The 23,694-nt window shown below is 37.4% G+C and overlaps 1 protein-coding gene and 1 non-coding gene across 2 annotated transcripts; both read left to right on the top strand.

Moving 5' to 3' along the window:
* Positions 1-3,409: 3,409 nt before the first annotated feature.
* LOC145013513 (small nucleolar RNA R71) lies at positions 3,410-3,516 on the top strand. Its single transcript, XR_013665067.1, has one exon. It is a non-coding gene; the product is annotated as a small nucleolar RNA R71 (small nucleolar RNA).
* Positions 3,517-8,140: 4,624 nt separating this feature from the next.
* On the top strand, positions 8,141-10,565 carry LOC145007993 (uncharacterized). Its single transcript, XM_078966605.1, has 4 exons — positions 8,141-8,376; positions 9,291-9,790; positions 10,148-10,231; positions 10,308-10,565. Exons 2-4 carry the CDS (start codon positions 9,328-9,330, stop codon positions 10,415-10,417), a joined length of 657 nt encoding a protein of 218 aa, XP_078822731.1. The 5' UTR covers positions 8,141-8,376; positions 9,291-9,327; the 3' UTR covers positions 10,418-10,565.
* Positions 10,566-23,694: the final 13,129 nt, after the last annotated feature.

Below are 23,694 nucleotides of genomic sequence, written 5' to 3'. Positions count from 1 at the left end.
CTCCATTCCTTTCTTATCTCGTATCTCTATATCGAATTCTTGAAGAAGCAGCACCCATCGTATTAGTCTTGGCTTGGCATCCTGTTTGGAAAACAAATACTTGATAGCCGAGTGGTCAGTAAAAACAGTGGTTTTAGATAAAACCAAGTAAGGGCGAAACTTATCAAAAGCGTAAACTACGGCTAACAGTTCTTTTTCAGTAGTAGTATAATTCTCTTAGGCAGGATTTAAGGTCTTGCTTGCATAATAGATGGGTTGAAAGTGCTTATCAACCCTTTGTCCAAGGACCGCTCCTAGTGCATAGTCACTAGCATCACACATGATCTCGAAGGGTAAGTTCCAATTTGGTGCTATAATGATCGGGGCATTAGTTAATTTTTCTTTTAGAAAGTCAAATGCCTCTAAACACTCTTTAGTAAAATTAAAGGGTGCATCTTTTAGTAATAATTGTGTTAGAGGTTTCGTGATTTTGGAAAAATCTTTAATAAAACGCCGGTAAAACCCTGCGTGTCCCAAAAAACTTCTAATGCCCTTCACATTAGTTGGTGGGGGTAATTTGGCAATGGTGTCTATTTTTGCCCGATCCACCTCAATTCCCTTTTTAGAGACTTTATGTCCCAAAACTATGCCCTCCTTGACCATGAAGTGACACTTTTCCCAATTTAGGACCAAGTCGGTTTTCTCACATCTAGCAAGCATCGAGTCAAGATTTGTGAGGCAGTCATTAAAAGAAGATCCGAATACAGAAAAGTCATCCATAAAGACCTCCATGAAATTTTCCACCATATCATGGAATATGGCGGTCATGCACCTTTGAAGTGTCGCAGGTGCATTGCATAGTCCAAATGGCATGCGTCTATAGGCGAAGGTCCCACTGGGGCATGTAAAGGTGGTCTTTTCTTGGTCCATTGGGTCTATGGGTATTTGGAAATACCCGGAAAACCCATCTAAGAAGCAATAGTACCTATGGCCCGATAGTCTCTCTAACATTTGGTCTATGAAAGAAAGGGGAAAATGGTCTTTGCGAGTGGCATCGTTTAGCTTGCGATAATCGATGCACACTCGCCAACCGGTTACCATTCGCGTTGGAATTAACTCGTTCTTCTCGTTGGTAATGACCGTCATTCCTCCTTTCTTGGGCACCACTTGGACCGGACTCACCCATGGGCTATCGGAGATGGAGTAGATGATTCCTGCATCCAAAAGCTTGACCACCTCCTTTTTGACGACTTCTTGCATGTTCGGGTTTAATCTTCTTTGATGTTGCACCACCGGCCTTGCTCCTTCTTCTAAGTTGATTTTGTGAGAGCAGTAGGATGGACTTATTCCCTTTATGTCGGAGATGCTCCATGCGATGGCTCTTTTCCTTTTCTTCAACACCCGTACAAGCTCCTCCTTTTCCGTCTTGGATAGATCCGAGGCTATAATCACCGGCTTCTGATTTCCTTCTTCCAGAAAGGCATACTCCAGATGGTCAGGTAGTGTTTTGAGCTCCAATTTGTTGTGCACAGTGACGGACTCGCCGAGTGCAGGTTTGGTACTCGGCGAGTTGGTGGCGGCATTCACGACTGCTGGCTTTTCTTCAGATGTACTCGGCGAGTAGATCGGGTCTACTCGGCGAGTAGGGCTTTCAGCTTGGTTCTTTATTTCTTCATACTCTGCTTCTTCCAACAGTCTTTCAATCTCTAATAAGTCTTTTTCTAGATCAAATACTTCTTCCAAAGCTGCAAACTTGCTGGAATCTTCAGGTATGTCTTCTTCCAATAACTCGTCAAGCATGTCGATTGAGAACGCCGTGTCGTCACTACTCCTTGAGTACTTCATGGCTTGGTCTACCCCGAATGTCACTTAGTCGTCCCCAACTCGCAATGTGAGCTTAGAATCTCTCATGTCTACTATGGCGCTAGCGGTGTTGAGGAAGGGTCTTCCAAGGATGATTGGTACTTGCGGATCCGCCTCCATGTCGAGGATGATGAAATCAACCGGGAAGACAAATTTGTCTACTTTCACTAGCAAATCTTCACATATGCCTCTTGGGAAAGTAACAGTCTTGTTTGCCAAATGAATTGCCATCCGAATTGGCCTTGGCTCCGGAAGGTCCAGCTTCTTGAAGAACGAGTATGCCATAAGGTTCACACTTGCTCCAGAATCAGCTAAAGCATGAATTGCAGCCAAGTTGCCAAATTGGCAAGGAAAAGTTAAGCTCCCCGGATCACCCTTCTTTTTTGGTAATTTGTTTAGCATTGCGGCGGAGCAATTCTCATTAAGTACTACTTTCTGCACTTCCTCCATCTTTCTTCTATTAGTGAGGAGTTCCTTAAGGAACTTTGCATACTTGGGCATTTGCATGACGGCTTCAATGAAAGGAATATTTATTTGAAGAGTTTTAATATGATCAAGGAACTTATGATATTCCTCTTCCTGCTTCTCCTTCTTGGCTCGGGCTGGGTACGGCATTGGAGGCTGGTATGGTTTCAAGGGAGGCTGTTCATTTGTTTTTGCAGATGTACTCGCTGAGTCCATCGGTCCTACTCGGCGAGTATGGCTCTCAGATTGTGAGTGTTGGTTTTCGACTTGTACTTCCGTTTCTTCCTTCTGTGAGTCCTTGTTCGCTTCAGTTCGAATGGGGGCCAGGAGAGTAATAATCTTCCCACTTCTTGTGGTAACAATATTCACTTGCGCGCCTCGTGGGTTGTTCTCGGTTTTGCTAGGAAGCTCACCCAGTGACCTTTGGTTTAGTTGTTGAGCAAGTTGCCCAAGCTGGGTTTCTATGTTGTGGATGGATGCTTGCTGGTTCCTGAGCATTGTTCTTGTTTCTTGGATAGCAACATCATGGTCACTGTGTCTTTTCTCGGAAGCAGCCACAAATTTAGTTAGCATTTCTTCCAAGCTTGGCTTCTTCTCTTGCACCGGCTCCTCCTTTTGGTAAAAGCCTCTCCCTTTTTGTCTATACTTCTCCTCCTTGGCCTTCTTGTACTCTTCGTAAGGCAGCCACTCCTTCTTTTGTTTGCGCCAGTCTTCATCATACCGGTCACCGCTCGAATAGCATACTTGTGCCTTTTTGTTGCCGTGCTCATCCAAATCACAATCTCTAGTGAGGTGAGGTCCATTGCAATTCTCGCAACCCACCCGTATGGCATGGATAGTTTGATCCATTTTGTCCATTCTCCTATCCATGGTTTTTAACATGGCCATGACCGCGGATAAATCTTCAGTAGCAGCGTATGCGGCTCCCCTCGTGACATCATTCCTAGGGTTGTGGTATTCTCTAGAGTGTTTAGAGAATTCTTCAATTAATTCTTTGATCACCGGGGGTGGCTTCTTTGTAAGTGGGCCTTGTGAGTCTAGCAGCTGTCGGGTCGTGACATTGACTCCATCATAAAAGATGGAAACTTCTTGTTGGCTATTTAGATCATGGTGTGGGCAATTTCGTAGCCGACTTTTGTACCTCTCCCATGCTTCATATAACGACTCTCCAGCTTGTTGTTCAAAGTTTGCAATGGCCTTCTTGAGCTTGGCTATCTTGGATGGTGGGCAAAAGTGATCAATAAATTCTTCCTTCATTCTGGCCCAAGTAGTGACTGGCCCGGGAGGAAGTGATTTGAGCCAGTCTTTAGCAGCACCCTTGAAGGTTACCGGAAGCATCCGAAGTAGTTGAGTTTCGCGGGTGACATTTGGAATGTTGAAGTAATCAGCAACATCATTTACTTCATCCAAATGTTTGTAGGCATCTTCATGATCTTTCCCATAGAAAGGTATTTCCTTGAGTGAAGCTAGGATATGACCTTTTAGCTCGAAGGTGGCAGTTGCGGGAATTGCGGGTTGCACAAATCCCGGGCCATGGTCGTCGCGCATCCTCTTCTTCCATTCTCCCATGGGAATGTCATCAATATTAGCCATAGTGAATGCTAACTCTTCCTCCGATTCGGTTTCTTGTTTGTAAGTTGCCTCGTCTTCTTCCTCGGTTTCGTATCTAATCTCTTCTTGAATTGGCTCCTCAATTATCAAGGAAGCGCTTGAAGCTCCTGATTTGCTGCTCTTCTTTTTCCCAAAAACAGTTTTCAAGTTGGACAATGGTGATTTCTTTGGTGTACTTGAACTCTCCACGTCCTTCCCTTTGTTTCTTTTCAATTCGGATTCGGGGTCTTCAAACGGGGATACCAGTGGTGTGTTTGCTCCTCTGGTCATGAAAGTCCTGAAATTAATCAAATAAAAAGCGTAAAAAGAACAAAAAGATTGTAAACAAATAAAAGAAAAAAATTTCTAACTAAACTGTTACTCGCCGAGTAGGTGCGAGTGCACTCAGCGAGTATCAGTGATTTTTCAAAAAAAATCTAAGTTTTTAACCTAACTAAAACAGATACTAAAACCTAATTACCAGTTACTAAATTGCAATAAATGAACTTTATGCAAGTAAACTCACACAAAGGATCGAAAAAATTAGGAATTAGCTTAATTATTTAGAACCGTTCCCCGGCAACGGCGCCAAAAACTTGATGTGTGTAAATTCAACTAGTTTTATCCCTACTTTTTATTAATAATTTGAGCACACAAAGGCAGTGAACCTGTCTTTAAGTGGTATAGATTGATAAGTAAGGTGTCGAACTCAGGGAACGGAAATTAAACTAATAGCTAATTTTAACTAAAACAAATAATAAAAGTAAAGGGTTTTTCTCTAGTTTTGCAAGACTAGAAACTTAAACAAACTAAATTTAACTAATTAACTAAAGCAACAACTATTCACCAAATTTAATAAAGATGTTTCTATTTAGGTTCAACCAATTCACTCCTATGGTTATTTAAGTTAAGGTAGATTAATTGCTATTGGTTACCAATGATAATAGTTAGGTTCATGTTCATTACTCCTAACCCTTAGACAATTAACTAATTTAAGCGTTAATCAAGTGTTTAAACTAATTAATTCCCTAGATTAATTATTTGGATTAAATAAGATTTGTAATGGTCAATTAAGTTATTAATTCAATTAACCTCTTGTTGATGGTTTCTCAAACAAGCTCACACATTAATCTTCCTATTTTCTTATTAATCTTAGTTTCATACTCATTACTTCCAAGCATACGTTTTAGCATTCACATAGACATATGAGGTTAACAATTAAGTGATGTTCATGCAACCTAATTGCCTTCCAATTAACAGAAAATAGTAGTGATTAATACATAAGGTTCTTTAACAAACTTAATTTAATAAATCACCAATGGACAATTAAACAAAATTCAATAATTAAACCATAGGAGTTCTTTGGTATTCCCCAAACAGAAACAAAAACGAGTTTAGCTCATAGTTGCAGTAGAAACAAGCATAAAAACAAAGTTTATGAAAGCAAAAATGTTTAATTCCTAAGTCTAAGTGGTAGAATTAACCTAATTGCTTGAATTCTTCCAACTCTTGAAGCTTAGGGTTCCTTAGCGCCTTCTGAACCTTTTAGTCGCAGCTAATCCTTCAAAATTCGCCAGGAGTTATGTCCCATGTGATAAGGATTCGTCTTTTAAAGATATCCCAAAACAGAGGGTACTCGGCGAGTAGCAGAATCAACTCGCCGAGTAGGTCCATACTTATCCGTCTTTAGATTAGCAGTCGTATATATCTTCTGGCATATCATCGTGTACTCGCCGAGTAGGGTCGATCTACTCGCCGAGTAAGTCCTTCCTTCACTCTTTAATCTTCACTTGCTTTCCCTTTTCTCCTTTTTGCCTCCAAGCATATCTTTTGGACTGAAAACACAATTCAAATCATTTTAAGTACCTTTTGTCCATATTATTCTCATAATTAACAAAAAAATAACTAAGAATATATGTTAAATAATTAACTAATTATGCACATATCAAGAACCTTCTTGATCTTTAAACTTCATCAAAATAACATAAAAAGCTTTCAAAAAGAGGAGAAAGGAAAGAGGAGAAACTCAAATCTGGAAGGTGGAGGCTAGGGTTTCTCCCAATGGGTTATAAAGGTGATTGAGGTTGATAAAATGACCAAAAATTCAGAACCTTTTGCTTAAGTACGTTGAAAACCCTAAAATCATATGCTTAGGCTTGACTGATGGTCGTGCCATGGCAACGATTCGCCGCGCTGTTAAAACTGGCGTGTGGTGGCAATTCTCGCTGTGTCGTGGCGATGGTTTTCACCCAAATCCACCTCAACTTAAAATAACCATAACTTCTTCGTTTCAACTCTGTTTTCGGCAATCTTTATATCCACAGAAAGGCATTGATGAGCCCCACACTTTTATCTAGTTACTTTTGCTTAACACGTATCGAACTAAAAATCATAATCCATGCAAGAAGCATAACATGTAACTTTTACCATTTTACCATTTGGCTCCAAAACACAAACGAAGGGCTTAGATTACACCAATATTATCAAAATCCAATAATTTCTAAACCCTATTCCCTTGAAGCCCAAGGTCTTTAATCAATCCATTTATTGTCCATAATCCCGAAATAAGAAACTTCTCGAAACAGAATGTTACAATGTCCTTGTAGAAAAATTTGAAAAAGCAGCGAATAGCACGAATCAAACAATACTAGGAGAAATAGAAGTATAAAAAAATACTTCGATGGTAATTCCTTAAATTTCAAAAATGATGTCATTGAGTGTTTTGGATAGGTCAAAGCAAGTAGGAAAATAATGCAAGATCCATAAATTGTGTTAAGTTTTCGGAATTTAGAAGGAGAAGCCCCGGAGGATTTATGAGGTTCATGTTGGAAGAGTGATATGATTATGCACTATGTAATATTGTATTTAGACATTATTTTATATAGCACGTGGTTAATTTTTATTTTATTTTATTTTTTTATACAATTTTAGATTGAAAATAATGAATAATATTTATTTTTTTTATATTATTATATATAATCGTTTTGTTTCGATTTAAAAATGTTCTTTTGATTTGTATGTGCTCAAGAAATACATGTTAGTTATTATTTTTTTTAATTTACATTTTATAGAAGAGTTCAATAAGGAAACGTTGCAATTATATAAAACTTTGTCATTTTTATTTAAAATATAATAAGTTACAAAAAACCACCAAAATGTACTTTTCTCATGTTACAAAATTTATTTTTCAATCCTGTTAAGAAATAAAAAAACCAAACAGAAAACAAACCAAACAATTTCATGTCAACCAAATACATTTAGCTTCTAATATATTTAAATTCTAATTCTTTTGATATATTTTATTTCCTTTAAAATTATTTTATGAACCAAACGCAACTTTATATTGATACTAATACAAAATTGATGGTCATTGTGTATAAAAAAAGAAATTCTATAAAATCTATTAAGTTAAAAGAAAAAACGAATTCGTAGTTGCCATAAAAATCTCAAAAAAGAAAATTCCAAAAAGGAAAGGGCAAATCCACAATATTAAAATCAAGTTTTTATGAATGTTTAATGCCATGTTTTAAAACCCGGGTCGACCCGGCCGGTTCAACCGGTTGGACCGTGACCCGGGGTAGAAGGCGGGTCAAATTAGACCGGTTTTTTGTAAAAATACGAACCGGATCGAACCGGCCGGGTTTCCCCTAAACCGCGGTTCGACCGCTTATGTTGAACCGGTTAAACCGGTTTGACCCGTTTCAATAGAGTTTGGATGGTTGGATACAAGTAGCGAACGCCAAAACAACGAGCCGTTTGCGGTTTCTTCAATGTTTAAACTTTGTGGACATCAAATTATTGGTTTTATATGTTTATGCATTATGCATGAAAGTAAAAATATATAGAAATAGAAAAAGACCATAAACCGGGTTGACCCGGCGGTTCAACCGGTTGAACCGGTTGACCCGTGAACCGGTCATCACACCGGGTCAACTAAAAACCCGAGTTTTAAAACATTGGTTTAATGGTTTTTATGGAGTTTGTCCTAAAAAATATCTTTATATTAAAAATCTCGACCATTTTGACTTTTTTTTTTTTTTTTTTTTTTTTTTTTAATTTATGATTTTCCCAAAAATGAAACATAAATTTATTCATTTAACCTTAATCTTCATATTAAAAAATAAATAAATAAATAAATAAATAAAATCAAATGTACTATCGGAGATGCAAAACGTACACCCCTTTTCTTTCTGTCAAGACTTCACCGTCTGCGCCATCACAGATTATATAAGTTTAGGCTTTTTACGTTTTACCCCCTCCAAAACCTCCACCCACCGTCGCTGCTTCCCGCTTGAAATCCCTAGCTTTGTGCTGTGTGGGCGATGCTCATATACTCCCTCCCTCCAAATTCCCAACTCCATATCCACACCACCTCTAATTCTTGTTGCACATTTCTTCCAAGGGTCTTCGCTTGTTGACTAGTTCTTCTTAATTTCGGTTTTCCCCCAAATTCTATAGCGTTGAATCTCTTCTTAAAAGGTAAATTATTTTATTCTCGGTCATTATCAACTCTTCTCGTTTATTTTCTGCTCAAATTTACAGTTCGTGTTCGGTGTAATTTCTGTTTCTTGCTGTGTGTTGTGCTGATTTCTTTGTGCTTCTTCGACGTGGTTTTTGTTTGAAGAACAACGTTTTGTTTTTGCTCGTAAGGTTGTCATTGTGCGAGGGCTTAGGCTGTAATTGATTTTGTGAGAACGATGACTGGTAATGCTGGAAATAATACATACTATACTTTTCGGATCGTATCGATTGCTTCATTTGTGATTTTGTCATTGACTTTTAATCAAATTAAGTAAGTTAAGCCGTTAATTTGGAACACAAGGACGAATTATAGAAGGTTAATCATCTTAGCCTGTTGGTGATTTATGTTAGTAATTAGTTTTTTCGAGTAACTCCTTTCATGGTTTTGCAAATCTGATTCTTTTGATCCTAAAAATCAGAAAATCAAAATCATAATAAGTTTTTATCAACCATCCTAAACTAATGATTGTGATTCAGTTTAAGAACAACCTGTAACAATGCTGAATAACAATGCTGGCTTATGTTTATAGATGACAAATTTCAACCTATTTATGTGTAAATTGGTTGATTTGGGATAGATTCTATTGATATTTATCTATGAACTTTAGAAAAAAATAGAAAATAAAGTGATGGCAGGTCAACCATACCCGTTTTGACTTGACCCAATCGACCTTAATTCACTCATCCCCCCTATAGTTATATCACCTTCTACCTAGAAATTCTGTAATTGTGTTTAAAACATTAAAAGATATATAGATATTTTACAAAAAACAGTCAAGTTTATGTTAATGCTAACATCAATAAGTGAATAATATTAAAGTTGACTTGAATTATATATCAACATTGTCCAACATATGTTGATGTTTCAACAGGTAATTACTAAAATACCCCCGACACAAGTCATTCACCATGGTTGAACAAATGGTCAGCTCTAACCTCAGCAAATACGGGCTCGGAAAATTTCCAAGCATCATCAGCAGCAGCCCTGATAAACCACCAACACCGCTAGTTACCACCAAGGACAAAACCGTAAAAAACTTGCAAAATCCTCCACCGGTTGCCGCCAAGGACACAAATGTGAAAAGCGTGCAAAATGACAGTAAAACTGGACCTCCCGAAACCCTTGAAGCCAAGAGTCCTCCCGGGGGTAGTAATGTCAATAACCATAATCTTGTTTATGCACGTAGAAAATCCGATGGAGAACATATAGGCGATAAAAGGCGCAGTAGTCCTCAAAAGGGTAATGATATCGTGAATGAGCAATCGAGTGTCGTTAATTTGTCGGCAATGGAGCACTGGAATACGAGATTTGTTCAGTTGCAAAATTATTTGAAGCAGTGTGATACCTCGAATCATGAGGTTTATCTTCAAGGTTAGTTTCGTACTTTTACTCTAGTTATATTTTGTATTCCTGATTGGAATTTGGAATTGAATCGATTCAATTCCAGTCCCACCTTTTTTAGAAGGGATAAACGTCATCCCATCTAAAAAAGGTGGGACATACGACACTCATTGTCCCACCTAAAAAGGTGGGACATGGGACAGGTCGTTGTCCCACTGTTTCATAGTCATTGTCTCACCTAACTGGAAAAGGTGGGACACGGATAGTGAATGTCATACGTAAAAAGGTGGGACGTGTGGTTCCGTTTGATTTCTTCTGTGCAAAAGACGTGAATGTCCTCTTTATTCTATTACACTGATATGATTCGTTTCTTTCCTATGATGCTAGAACTCCGATCGTTCTCTCCCGATGAATGTAGTAGACATGCGGTTGACCTCGAGAGGCGTGCCATCCAACTAGTTGTGGAAGAAGGTAAAAAAATAGTTAATATTTCAAATATTATTATAAAAAAGGACAAAATAAATGTTGATTGCAAAACAAAAAACAGGGAGAGAGATACAACGGGTGAAGGATTTAAATGTACTCGGTAAATCCACGGGAAACCATCTACTTCTTCGACAATCTATTCCTATATTCAAGTCGGAGAAGCTTGTGTAAAGTACATTGCTATTTCTTGCTTGTGTGATTTTATCGCGAATTGTTGTTTTTAAAATGGCCTTCATGGACGTGTATAACTATCGAGATCTTTCATGTTGGAGTAGATGAATATATATATATATGTAATGTTAATGGATTATTGCAACTCTCTTACCCTCTTAAAAAAATCTTATTTCATGGATGCAAAATCACAAATAGCAAACATAGATCTAAAAATTTATGGTGAAATTTGAGTTGTTAAGGTGGTCTTCTTCATATGTTTACAAGAGACTACTAGTTGATACTGGTTGAGGTGTAGAATTCCAAAAAGAAAGTTAAAGCACATACAAAATATTGCTACTTGTCAGCAATTTATCTGTCATGTGATGGGCCTTAGGACAGGTTCGATGTGAGCCTTCCTGATTGTGTAGTTTACTATTTTTATAAGTTGTAGTGTGGTTGACATTTATTGAAATAAGACTCGGATTGATACCATTGAAATAAATGTTGTAATTTTCCGTCCCATAAAAAACAAGTTGTAGTAAATGTGCCAAATTGATTTTTCTACTTGGGGTTTTACGATCTCTTTCTCATCTAAGAACTTGGACATTTAGATTGTACATGTCAGTAAAAATATAAATAAATCATGCAAAAAGGGTTAAAGTTGTCAATGATATGATTTGACTGATTTATAAAGTAAATCTGGCTTCTATTATTATGGATACAAATCATACAATCATATCTTTATTTCCTTTTGATGTTAAAGTCCCTATAAAAGAACATCCATAAAAATTATTTGACGTGTGACAAAAATCTTGTAATATGCTAATAATGTAGAATCAAAATTTGTCATTACAATGTTTAAAAAAAAAAGGATAATCACAAAAATATCACGTTCTATAAAGTATTAATTTGACAAAAAAAATTATTATTATTATATTTTTTAAAGTAAATTACACGAATGGTCCCTATGGTTTAAGGTAATTTGCGTATTTATCCCTAACTTGTTTTTTTTAACTCGAAAGGTGTATATTGTTTGTTTTTGTTACACGTTTTGTTCTTATGGTTTGTTTTTGTTACGTGCTTGGTCTCTGTCTTATCTAAAAAAGACTATTATTTAAATAGGAAAAAATTGCGGGTTGGTAAGGTAAAGTGAGGAGGGTGGGATTAGGGGTGTATTTAATTAAATAATTTAAAATTAAGGGTAAAATAGTCTTTTTAGGTAAGACAGAGACCAAACACGTACCAAAAACAAATAATAGGAACCTTTCGAGTTAAAAAAATAAATTATGGACCAAACACGTAAATTACTCTGAACCATAGGGACCGTTCGTGTAATTTACTCTTGTCTAAAATATCACCAAGTTTGAAAATTGGTTATTTTCGAACTCCACAATAAGTTTCAGACTCAAATTTTGCGGCTCCCTTATTTAACTTATTCACTTTTCACAAATGTCAAACGTCTATCAATTTCAAATCATCTATATACTTCTCTTAATTTGTAATTAGAAACTATGTTCTGTGATGATATGAAAGGTTGTCGTGAACATTGAGCACTAACAAGGTATAATATTATCCCATTGTGTATAAAGGGCACAATCGCCGGTTTATACATAGATATAATGAGTTTGAAACTTACTATTAAGTTGGAATATGATATATTACAGGTTTTTGTTATAAGTTTTGTGAATAATTATTCATTGATGAATAAGTTCGAATTTCTTTATAAGAACAGCTTTAAAACCCACCAACAAGTTCAAAACTATATTTTTACCGTTTTTGTTGTAAGTTTTGTGAATTATATTGCTTAGTAAGTAAACATGGTATGTAGGGGTCACTATTCTTCATTTACTTTGAATAACATGTTTCGAAAATCCTCTGATGATAGAACAAGTTGGAAATTATCTATTAGAACAAATTTGAAACTCTACTTACTACCACTTTTGTATATAATTGTTTTATATTGCTTAGGGTGTGTTCATGAGATTGCTTATTGTGCTTTGGCACCGATAATAATTAGTTATTTTAAACATTTGAAAAATAGAATATTATAAGCACTCATTGATTAATAATCAGGTGTAAAATTCATGTATTAAATGGGTTCATTTAAAAGAAAATTTAAATATGAAATTCTGAACATTTAAAAGTTTGAAAGAAAAATATTGAATTATTAAAATTAAAGTGTTTTTTCTTTTTTAAATTTAAACAAATAATTTAGATAAATAAACAAATGAAGCTAATGAGGTTTTAATTTATAAATTTTAAAATTAAAAGGAAAGTCAATTAATGAAATTGATATGCATTTATTATTACATTTAAATATTATATGGAATATGATAAAATGAAAAAAAACCACAAAATATCATATGGAAAAATTTTAATTAAAAAAAAAACCACAAAATGACATATGATCAAATCAATAAGAGTATAACATATGATAAAAAGATTTTCATGGATGGGTTTATGATAAGTTATATTCTCATTGCCTATTAAGCGCCCCACATTGAACCCACTGCAGGAACCATCATCTAAGGGTAATCGTGGAGGACTAATGTTATTTTATGCATGTCATGGTTTGAACTAAATGAAATTCTGCACCTCAACCATTAGACTCCGTCGATGGGGTTTGACAAGTTATTTAATGTTAAGTTAAAAATAGAATATGATTCCATATAAAGAGCAATCTGAACGCTGAGTAAGTTTGCGAAGGTTTATTTATTCATTCAAATCAAACATAAGAAAACAAGCGTAACTTTAGGAGCAATTATTAGAAGGCCTATCGCTACTTGAGGCTCCCAACTTTGAAGTATCTACCGGTAACAATAACATACATAGAAAGTTAAGGACATTGTATCTTTTCTTTTGGCATCTATTCCATTGTTTTATAATGGATCCATCTCATTGGGATGATTGTACTCTTTATGGTGGCATGCTTGATGTTTGTTTCTCAACGGTGGTATAACGATCACTACTTTGTCGGAATGTTACCATTTAGAGGGGATGATAAATGATGCTCTTCTCCTGGTACACAACTTGAAAACGCTCTATGGAGAACCATGTCGCAAGCTAAACATGCTAGTGTGACTATCCTAAGTATTGACATGAAATCCTTACATGACCACACGGTAAACTAGAGCATTGTCACTTTTTACATGTACAAGTTTTTTTCTTATATATTAATGGTGACATTCGTTCCACTGTCACGTACTTCATTTTTCAATTATAAAAGGAGGTATACATTATATGTCTCACTTCCAAACATTCTTCTTTTTACTTCGTCTCTTTCCAAGGGTGATATCGTGTTTAACAATCATTTCAAAATATGAATAAATAATAAGCATCTTTTATAAATTTCTTCAACGTATAAACATTTGAAACATTTATTTTTGCATCATGGAACAAAAAATATCAACATCATTATTGGCAGTTTTAATTTAGAGACATATAATACATTGATAAATTCGACACTATTGGATGTCGTTATATCATAATGCACCATAGAGAAGCACGCTCTTGCCTATATTTAATGATGAATATAATTACCATGTAACATTTCAAAAATCACGATAATATTTTTCATTTTTAAATTAAAAAGAACCATTGTTTTCAACCAAGTCATATCAAATCAAGTATCAAATACAAATATCCCCAATATCAGTGTATCATAAAATCTCCCAAACATATCGTCGAATGATGTGTACGATGACGCCTTCGCCTTGCTCCGGTCACCCAAAGTACCTGAAACATAAAACTAAAACTGTAAGCCAAAGCTTAATGAGTTCCCCCAAAGTACCACATAGTACAACCAAACAGATATACAAAATGCATGTTAGGTCTACAACCTCCCGGTTGGCTTACCCTGGCCCACAACCTCCCGGTTGGATTGACCTGACCCATAATCTCCCGACTGGATTGCCCTAGCCCACAACCTACCGGTCAGATTGCCCCGGGTTTGTTGATTGTCCACACAAAGCAATACAATCTCAACCCAACTATATTATGTCGACATATAACATATAGTATATACTCAACAGACATATAATCATATAGCCACACAACAGACTCAATATAATTCATGCGATCATCAACCTGAACATCATCCAAATGAACAACTACTGATTCATAAGCCACACACTTCCAAAGCTGCAAAACATGAAAGGTGTTGTGAATCTGACTAAGCTCCTCGGGCAAATCTAGCATGTAAGCTACTTGTCCCTCTTCCTGAATCGTATTACACCCTTCCAGGGTGATACCTTCATCAAAACCATGTCACAAACCTGGAACTCTAGCTCAGATCGATGCTTGTCGGCATAACTCTTCTGTTGACTCTGAGTTGCCTGCAGCCTCCGCCTAATCTGTTGAATAAGATATGTTGTTTGAAGGACTACTTAATTCCTTCCCATAACCCGATGACCAACCTATCCCCAGTAGATTGGGGTACGAATATTCCTCCCACAGAGAAGCTCAAACGACAGCACACTAATACTGGAGTGATAGCTGTTGTTGTAAGAAAACTCCACCAGAGGAAGGTAGGAGTCCCAACTCCCACCTAAATCTATGACACAAGCTCTAAACATATCCTCAACTATCTGGATGCTCCTCTCACTTTGGCCGTTAGTCTGTGGATGATAAGTAGTGCTAAAATGCAACCTAGTACCCAGTTCCTCATGGAACTTTTGCCAAAAACGAGATGTGAATCGAACATCTCAATCAGATACAATGGAGACTGGAACACCATGATGGGCCACGATCTCAGGCACATAAACATCGGCCAATTTCTCAGTCAACGAGCTCTATCAGATGGATAAGAAGTAGGCACTCTTGGTCAAACAGTCTACTATATCGCATCAAATCCCTTTGTAGTACGAGGTAATGTGGTGATGAAATCCATGGTGATCTGTTCCCATTTCCACATGGGAAATTCTAAAGGTTGAAGCTTTCCATGCGGCCTCTAGTGCTCGACTTTGACTATCTGACATGTCAAACACCGCTCGACATACCAAGCTATCTCTCGCTTCATGAACGACCACCAATAACTAAGCCTCAAGTCTCGATACATCTTGGTGGCTCCCGAGTGTATCGAAAATCTAGACTTATGTGCCTCCTCCTACATAGCCTGTATAACCCCACCAAAATCTGGTAACCAAACACAACTATACCTGGTCAATAATCCATGATTGTCGGTAGAAAACTTGTCAATCTCACCTCTAAGTTGCTCCTATTTTCAGTTTTCTTTCTTAACTCCCATAGTGTGAGCCTATCTAATCATAACCAATAATAACGAATCAATTGAAATCCTCATACAAAGGCTCCCAACAGAAGAACTAGCCGTCTTGTGGCCAACAACATCAACGACCACATTTGCTTTCCCCGGGTGGTACAGAATCTCACAGTCATAATCCTTAACACGTTAAGCCACCTACGATGTCTCATGTTTAGATTTGGCTGGTCCATGATATATCTCAAACTTTGGTGATCCATGTAGATAGTACACCGGACCCCATATAGATAGTTCTGCCAAATCTTGAGAGCAAACACCACTGCTCCCAACTCCAAATCATGGGTCGAATAACAAACCTCATGCATCTCCAGTATCCGGGAAGCATAAGAAATAACCCTCCCTCACTGCCTAAGAACTACTCCCAGGCCGGTGATGGACCAGATATACTGGAGCAGAAATAGGTGCAAAACTAGGATGAGTTTCGCATCCCCGATAGGGAGAAAGGCGGTCGAGTGGTTGTCTAGATTGAGGATTGTGAGTTGGGAGTTCGGAACATGTTCCAACATTTGGTTCATGCTTTTCCTTGGCGTTAGATAGCAAGCTTTTGGGAACCAGGTTAGAGCTTCAGTTAGGATTCAAGTTCAGTTGAGTGTTAGGTCGAGTGCATGTTTGACCCGATTTGGACAAGTGTTGTAAGACTATGGGGGTAGTCGTAGTATTCACTAGCAGTCAGATAGTATGGAACGTGTTATAAGACTACAGGGGTAGCCGTAAAATTCACTAGCTTTCTGTTAACATGGAAAGTGTTGTAAGACTATGGGGGTAGTCGTAGCATTCACTAGCAGTCAGTTAGCATGCAAAGTGTTGTAAGACTACAAGGGTAGCTGTAGCATCCACTATCAGTCAAATAGTGATAGAATTTTGTAAGTCTATGGGTGTAGCCGTAGCATTCATGAGGTTAGCAGATAGTGATAGAGTGTCGTAAGACTGCGAGTGTAGCTGTAGCATTCATTAGGTTGGTAGATGGCATGAGCGTGTTGTTAGAATGTGGAAGGAACAGTAGTACCCACCAGTTCAGGTGTAGAAGTGAGGGCATGGCAAATCCATGGATTGGTTTATGGATTTCCCTAGAGGGATTAGATCTAGTTGAGCCAGTGATACGACTGTAGGAACGCCGTTATAGTTATGGGTGTTGGATTAATGTCTAAGTCCATAACTATATTTGGTATGTACTTGACCCGACCTGGAATGGTCCATTTGGGTTGCACTTCACTGGCACAATTTATATGGATAGTCTTTTGAGAATAGTATATTTATGATTAATATTAATATATTATAAGTCCTAATATATTAATATGGAATCATATTATATGGAATGGGCCAAGTTCATTTAGGTTGGGCTAAGCTATCATGGATAGTCCATAGAGCTTTTAACCCATGGATCCTATGTAAATGAAAGGTCATGGTATTAGGGTTTACATGGATGTAACCCTAATCCTCCATAATATATAAAGGGGTCCTTGGCTAACAAAATTGGACTAGTGTATGGAAATAAGAGTGGGCCGATTTTAGTGTGCATATATATTCTCTCAAGTTATTCCAAGGTGTTTTGGTGATTTGTCATTCCACTTGAGGCTTCCACACTATTGGGGCTAAGCTCTTAAAGTTTGAAGACATCAAGCTACATCAAAAGGTATGTTATCTAACTAGAACTTTGTAGTATAGCTTCATAATATGCTAGTTAGGATGAAACCTTGGAATATTTAATATTTTCATGTGTAATAGAGAAAACATAGATCCAAGGTTTATAGGGTTGCATGTACACCATAGGAGTGTTAGAATGCTCAAAACCCATCAATGGGAACAGGGAAGCGATGAACCGTATGAGGTCGTTTATGATATAAGGCTACCATGGGCCAGACAACAATCACTTTTAGCTTTGGATTTGTGATGTTAGGACTCGACGTATGGACCCGATTGGTCAGGTCAGGAGGTTGTTAGAGCCATAGTGGTAAGATAACAAATGGTAATTATTGACAGAAGAGAATTCCATTCGAAGGTCATTTGGGAACCTTTATAGCTCAGTGATCGGGTTGAAACCCGATATTTCAGATGGTTGGCAAACAAATTGAGACCAGACAGGTGTTGGTAGATTTTGGAAAGCAGCTATGTGGCAACATACTACTTCAAGCAGTTCAGTGTTCGGGCAGTTTCAGCGTTTGGGTAGTGTTAGTATTTTTGTTCTAGGTTGCAAGTATGGATAGAATAGCTGGTTGATTAGGAAGTGACAAGTCGCTCCCAGTGGGATTAACTGAGCATTGGCCACGTATAAGTGATCTGCAGGGATAATTAGGTTTGTGATCCTGTTTTATAGTGGGAACCCCGAGCTATTAGAAGTTGAGTAGTTAGTTGAGGGATAAACGGACTGGATTTAATGATAATGATTCAGTATGAGTGGTCTGTCGGGGATTCAGACCATCTCGAGACAGCAGATTTCAGACGGAGTAGATGTGATTTTTTTTCGAGGAATTCGTTCACCTGTAGATTTTAGTGTTTTGCAAAGATTGGTCACGGCTACCCTGGGAAGGCTAGGGTGTGCCCAGGATGGTGACCATGTTACTAGAGTGGTTGGGCATGTAAGGAATGGTAAGGAATGATTTCGAGGACGCAATCTAATTTAAGTGGGGGAGAGTTGTAACACCGCGTTTACTAAATAAATACATCAATTAATTAATAAGTGTATAGTAGCCCTAAAAGCAATAATTATATAGCAAGGTGTTGATTTTGAGGAGTTAACTGACATAATTTAGAAGTTGGGGGTTAAAAGTGTAAGTTTCGGGTTGGTTTTGTAAGTATTTATGAAGGTAGGGACTAAATGGTAACTTCTGGGACTTTATTTGAAAAGATTTTGGAGGCAAAGGGGCTATTTGGTAAATATTGTACCTAGATTGCAATGGATTATTAATGCTGGGGTTTAAAGGGTAAATATAGGATTTAATTTGAAAAGATATTTCTGGAGAGGGACCATTTCTACCATTATGGAAATGACTTTTGTAAGGCATCGGATATATAGATCTTAAGGAACTCTAAACCTAATAAAAGCAATCAGCCGCCACCTTTATACCTCCAAGCCTCCGGCGCTGCTACCTTATACCAACCTCCCTCCGCCACCATTATTGAAGCTGGTGTTGGATAAGGTGTCTAAGTCCATAACTTATTTGGTATACTTGACCCGACCGACATGATCCATTTGGGTTGCATCTCATCCAAACTATTATGGATAATTTTATGAGAGTTATACACATATGTTTATTAATATATTATGAGTTATAATATATTAATATGAAGTTACGTTATTTAATTGGTTTTAGTCTTAAATTAATTATGAATTAATTTAGAGATTAAAAGGAAGACTAATTAGATTATGGGCTATTTGTTTTATATATAGTGTGGGCTAATACTCATTTGTTAATGGGCTAGGCTTATGTGGAAGTCCATGGATGATCCATGGAGCTTTTAACCCATGGATCCTTGGAAAAGGAAAAGACATGGGTTATTAGGGTTTCACCCTAACCATGCATACTATATAAGCATGCTTATGGAGCATGACATGGAGCCTAAGAGAAAACTAGTGAACTAGTGTGTGTGTGTGCATGTGTGTGGCCGATTTTATACAAGGTGTATACTCTCTCAAAGTTTTCCAAGAGTTTGTGGTGTTTGTGATTCCATTTGAGGCATTCACACTATTGGTGCTTGGCCCTCAAACTCCTTAGAACCAAACTCACCAAAAGGTATGTAATCTCTTCTAACTCTTTTATGTTGAAATGTTCCCCATGCCATGTTAGATAGGTTATAAACCTTGGAAAATTATTATTTTGCATGTATTTAGACAAACATAGATCCAAGGTTTATTAGGGTTGCATGCAAACTTAGAAAGTGTTAGATTGCTCAAAACCTAACAGTGGTATCAGAGCCTAGGCTTGCTTGTTTGATACTTGATGCAAAATAGTGAAAAAAGTTGAAATCGTTGCTGTCTGCATGGTGGACTCGCCGAGTCCATTGGGGGGACTCGACGAGTCCAAGGCAAACTTCAACCTACTCGATGATTCAGTTCATGCACTCGACGAGTAGGATCGAAAGAGTGCAGATTCTCGACTTTTGCTGCTGGAAATGGACTAGAAACATTACCCTAAATTGTTTTGGTGTTATAAAACTTATTTTAGTTGGTGTAATGGTTGTTTTAATCCATTTACAATAGCATATATCAAAATTCCATGATTTTATGTGTTCATATAATTCTTGAATTTTTGATGATCATGTTCATGTTCTTATGAATTTAGAAAATGATAGGAATTATTTGTTGAATTGTTTAGGATTAATTCTTTATCATTTATGTGTTTTAATGGAGTTCATAATTTGTCTTCAAGTTATGAATTACCAAAGGTCACTTTTATTTAACACACACTTAAAACACATAAGTTACATGAAAATGAAGAGTCTTCATTTTTATGAACCTTTAATTCATAAGTTATGAAATGAAGAGTTTTGAAAAGTTACAAAACTTGCCCTCAAGTTTTGGAATTTGTAAAGTTTCACACACTTTAATAAACTTTAATTCCAACCCTTAGAGTTTTAATAGTTAAAATTCAACCCTTATACTATTTATAACATTAATGGTTAATTATTATATATATGTATAAGAATAAGTCGTTTTACCGTTAGTAGGCCTCATTCACGAAGCCGATCTATAAGGTGGGTATAAGGTTGTTGCCTATAAAAAGGCGACTTAATGGGTGTATACTCTCACCCACCGCTTGCTTGATCGGTGGAGGGTCGTTAGCCGAACGGGTAGAACAATGACTTTAAATCCTCATTAAAAGTATAATGAATATTATAAAATAACTAAACTCTTTTAATTCCCAATCTTAGTTATTTTAGGAAAATGTGAACATGGTGCTAGTGATGGGTTTTGGTCATAAGACATCCTATGTGCTCATACAAACCCTAATGCTTGGATCTAGGTTTCTCTATTGTACATGCTTTGAATCCAAGACTATAAACCCTAATTCTAACATATGGAAATTGACATTAACATATAATTAGGTTTAAGAACATACCTTGATTGTTATATAGCAATAACAATCATAACTCCACCTTGGATTGACTTTGGAATGCTTAGAGTCACAAGTGTCACTCCTCTAATGGCTCACAAACACCATAAGCAAATGGAGAAGGTATAAAGAGAGAGGTGAGAGGTTAGAATTCGTATCTAGGACCTCTTGGGAAGGGATACACGAATTCATGACCCTAGGGGTGTTTATATAGGTGTAGAGATAGGGTTTCAGTCATTATCCTTATCTAGTTGATTATCCATTAAGCAACCAATAAGATAATCCTTGAATCCTTATCATACTCGAATTCTAAGGCTTTCCAACCTTAAATTCGTCCACCATATAAATAAGATAATCCTTACCTTATTTTGTAACTATCACATAATTACAAATCAGCCCCTCTAGTTTAATTAATTACATTTGATCACAAAACTAATTCTTAATTAATTATTGACCAATATTAATTAAACAAATATGATTTCTCCTTTAATATATTATTCTTATAACATATTAATAAATCATATTATCCTCTCTCTCTTTATTCATTTCTCCAATCAAGTTGCTTTGGTGAAGGCAACCCAAAAGGACCATGCACCATCGGGTCAAGTACATACCAAAATAGTTATGGACTTAGACACTAATCCAACAGCTAGTCCATGGAATTCACACTTTGTACCTTACGAAGTCGTTAGTGGAGCGTGTGTGGTTAACCGGCACACTAACTAGGACTAGTAAGGATCACGAAGGGTGACTTAATGTTTGTCATAGATCAATGGAGCGTGTGTGGTTAACCGGCACATTGATTAGGTGATAATATTAAGGGTACCAAGTGAATTAGCATGGTTATTCACACCTTGTTTTGTGATCCTCGGCATCCCATTCACAAAACTTGAAGGGCACAATCGAGATTGAAACATGCCATTGAAAAGTTCAATGAATCTCAAAAGAATCTAGGAATTTCAAATCCAATTAAACCTAATAAATCATTTCGTTTTCATGGTGGAAATTGGTGAATCGTCATTCACCTACCTTTCAAATATATTATTACTTAGATTACGGCATCCCTCTTCTAAGTGTAATATATTGTGATTGGATCCTAGCCTTAATATTACATTTGGGTGTCTTATTAAGGATCCTATATATATCTAATCTAAACTTACTCTCTTTTCAGATGTCTTCCAACACTAATGCTTCAGGCTCTAACCCAACTGGTTCTTTCTCTCTCATGAATCTTTGTGGGAGGGTCATCTTTGATGGTTCCAACTTCATGGATTGGATTAGGAACATCAGGATGGTTACTCGTTATGAGGACAAGGAATATGTCCTCGATAAGGAGTTAAAAGAACTTGATGAGTCTACTGCTACTCCTGAGGAGATCGCTGAATTCAGGACTCATGAGAGAGATGCTAATAAAGTGGCATGTTTATTAATATATTATGAGTTATAATATATTAATATGAAGTTACGTTATTTAATTGATTTTAGTCTTAAATTAATTATGAATTAATTTAGAGATTAAAAGGAAGTCTAATTAGATTATGGGCTATTTGTTTTATATATAGTGTGGGCTAATACTCATTTGTTAATGGGCTAGGCTTATGTGGAAGTCCATGAATGATCCATGGAGCTTTTAACCCATGGATCCTTGGAAAAGGAAAAGACATGGGTTATTAGGGTTTCACCCTAACCATGCATACTATATAAGCAAGCTTATGGAGCATGAAATGGAGCCTAAGAGAAAACTAGTGACCTAGTGTGTGTGTGCATGTGTGTGGCCGATTTTATACAAGGTGTATACTCTCTCAAAGTTTTCCAAGAGTTTGTGGTGTTTGTGATTCCATTTGAGGCATTCACACTATTGGTACTTGGCCCTCAAACTCCTTAGAACCAAACTCACCAAAAGGTATGTAATCTCTTCTAACTCTTTTATGTTGAAATGTTCCCCATGCCATGTTCGATAGGTTATAAACCTTGGAAAATTATTATTTTGCATGTATTTAGACAAACATAGATCCAAGGTTTATTAGGGTTGCATGCACACTTAGGAAGTGTTAGATTGCTCAAAACCCAACAGTTGGAACCACCGGGAAGCCACCAAGCTAGCTGAGCTCCCCCGACGTTGTTTACTGCCGACGAACAAATGATTCAAGGTCGATGTCGGGGCCCCTGTGCCTCTATCGTCTCCGGTAATGGCGCACCCTTTCCCCCTCTCTCGTTCTTCTACCATTTCCTTCATGACCATCACCATCTCCACCCCGACGACTATCAAACTGTGATGATACCCTTTTCGGTCACCGCAAACCACCATAATGTGGTGGTGCTGTGTGTGTTATCCGGTGTGTATGTGTTTCAATCGCCATATCAAGTGTGAGGGTGAGTTGTCAGCTAGAGGAACGCCAGAAGACCACCATGGCAGCCAACCACGGTGGCTACCGCCATGCTACCGTAATCTTCCGCCACTAGCCACCGTGAAAGGTGGTTGTGTGTGTGCTTTGGTCGTTTATGTTTATTTATGTAGTGAGACGTTGTCATGTATGGGTGTTTATTTGGCCGGTAAAGCTACCACCACCACCGTGAGGTGGTCGCTGCCACCACATGCCACCACCGGCCACCACTAGGGTGGTTGTGTGTGTGTGTGTTTATTTTGGAAATTTCATTATATGATGTAATCGGTAAAGGAATAATGAAAAGAAACTCATAACCACCACCGTGAGGTGGTGGTTACCGCCTCCTGCGCCACTAACTGTCGTGTTGGGTGGCGCTGTGCTTTTGCTTGTGTGTAGTTTCTTTTTGGATGCTTGGACAAAATGGACTAGAAACCCTAACCACCACCATGAGGTGGTGGCCGCCACCGTGAGTCGCCGTTGACCACCACTACCCGAGGTGGTAGTGGGTGGTGCCGACTAGCAAAACCCTAATGATCCTAGTGAAAGCCTAATGGGCCTAGTGAACCCTAATTGATTAAA

This window comes from Lactuca saligna, chromosome 8 (genome assembly GCF_052625555.1).
Source record: "Lactuca saligna cultivar CGN05327 chromosome 8, ASM5262555v1, whole genome shotgun sequence".
In the NCBI taxonomy this organism is placed as follows: domain Eukaryota; kingdom Viridiplantae; phylum Streptophyta; class Magnoliopsida; order Asterales; family Asteraceae; genus Lactuca; species Lactuca saligna.
Note: the sequence above shows the minus strand (reverse complement) of the source record. Positions and strands in the feature narration are given on the sequence as shown.

Bases quoted from the DNA above. Each gene is read 5' to 3' on its own strand.
- LOC145007993 (XM_078966605.1), top strand. From the start codon at position 9,328: ATGGTTGAACAAATGGTCAGCTCTAACCTCAGCAAATACGGGCTCGGA. The intron at 9,791-10,147 runs GTTAGTTTCGTA...CTATGATGCTAG, and splicing joins TCATGAGGTTTATCTTCAAG to AACTCCGATCGTTCTCTCCC. The intron at 10,232-10,307 runs GTAAAAAAATAG...AACAAAAAACAG, and splicing joins CCAACTAGTTGTGGAAGAAG to GGAGAGAGATACAACGGGTG.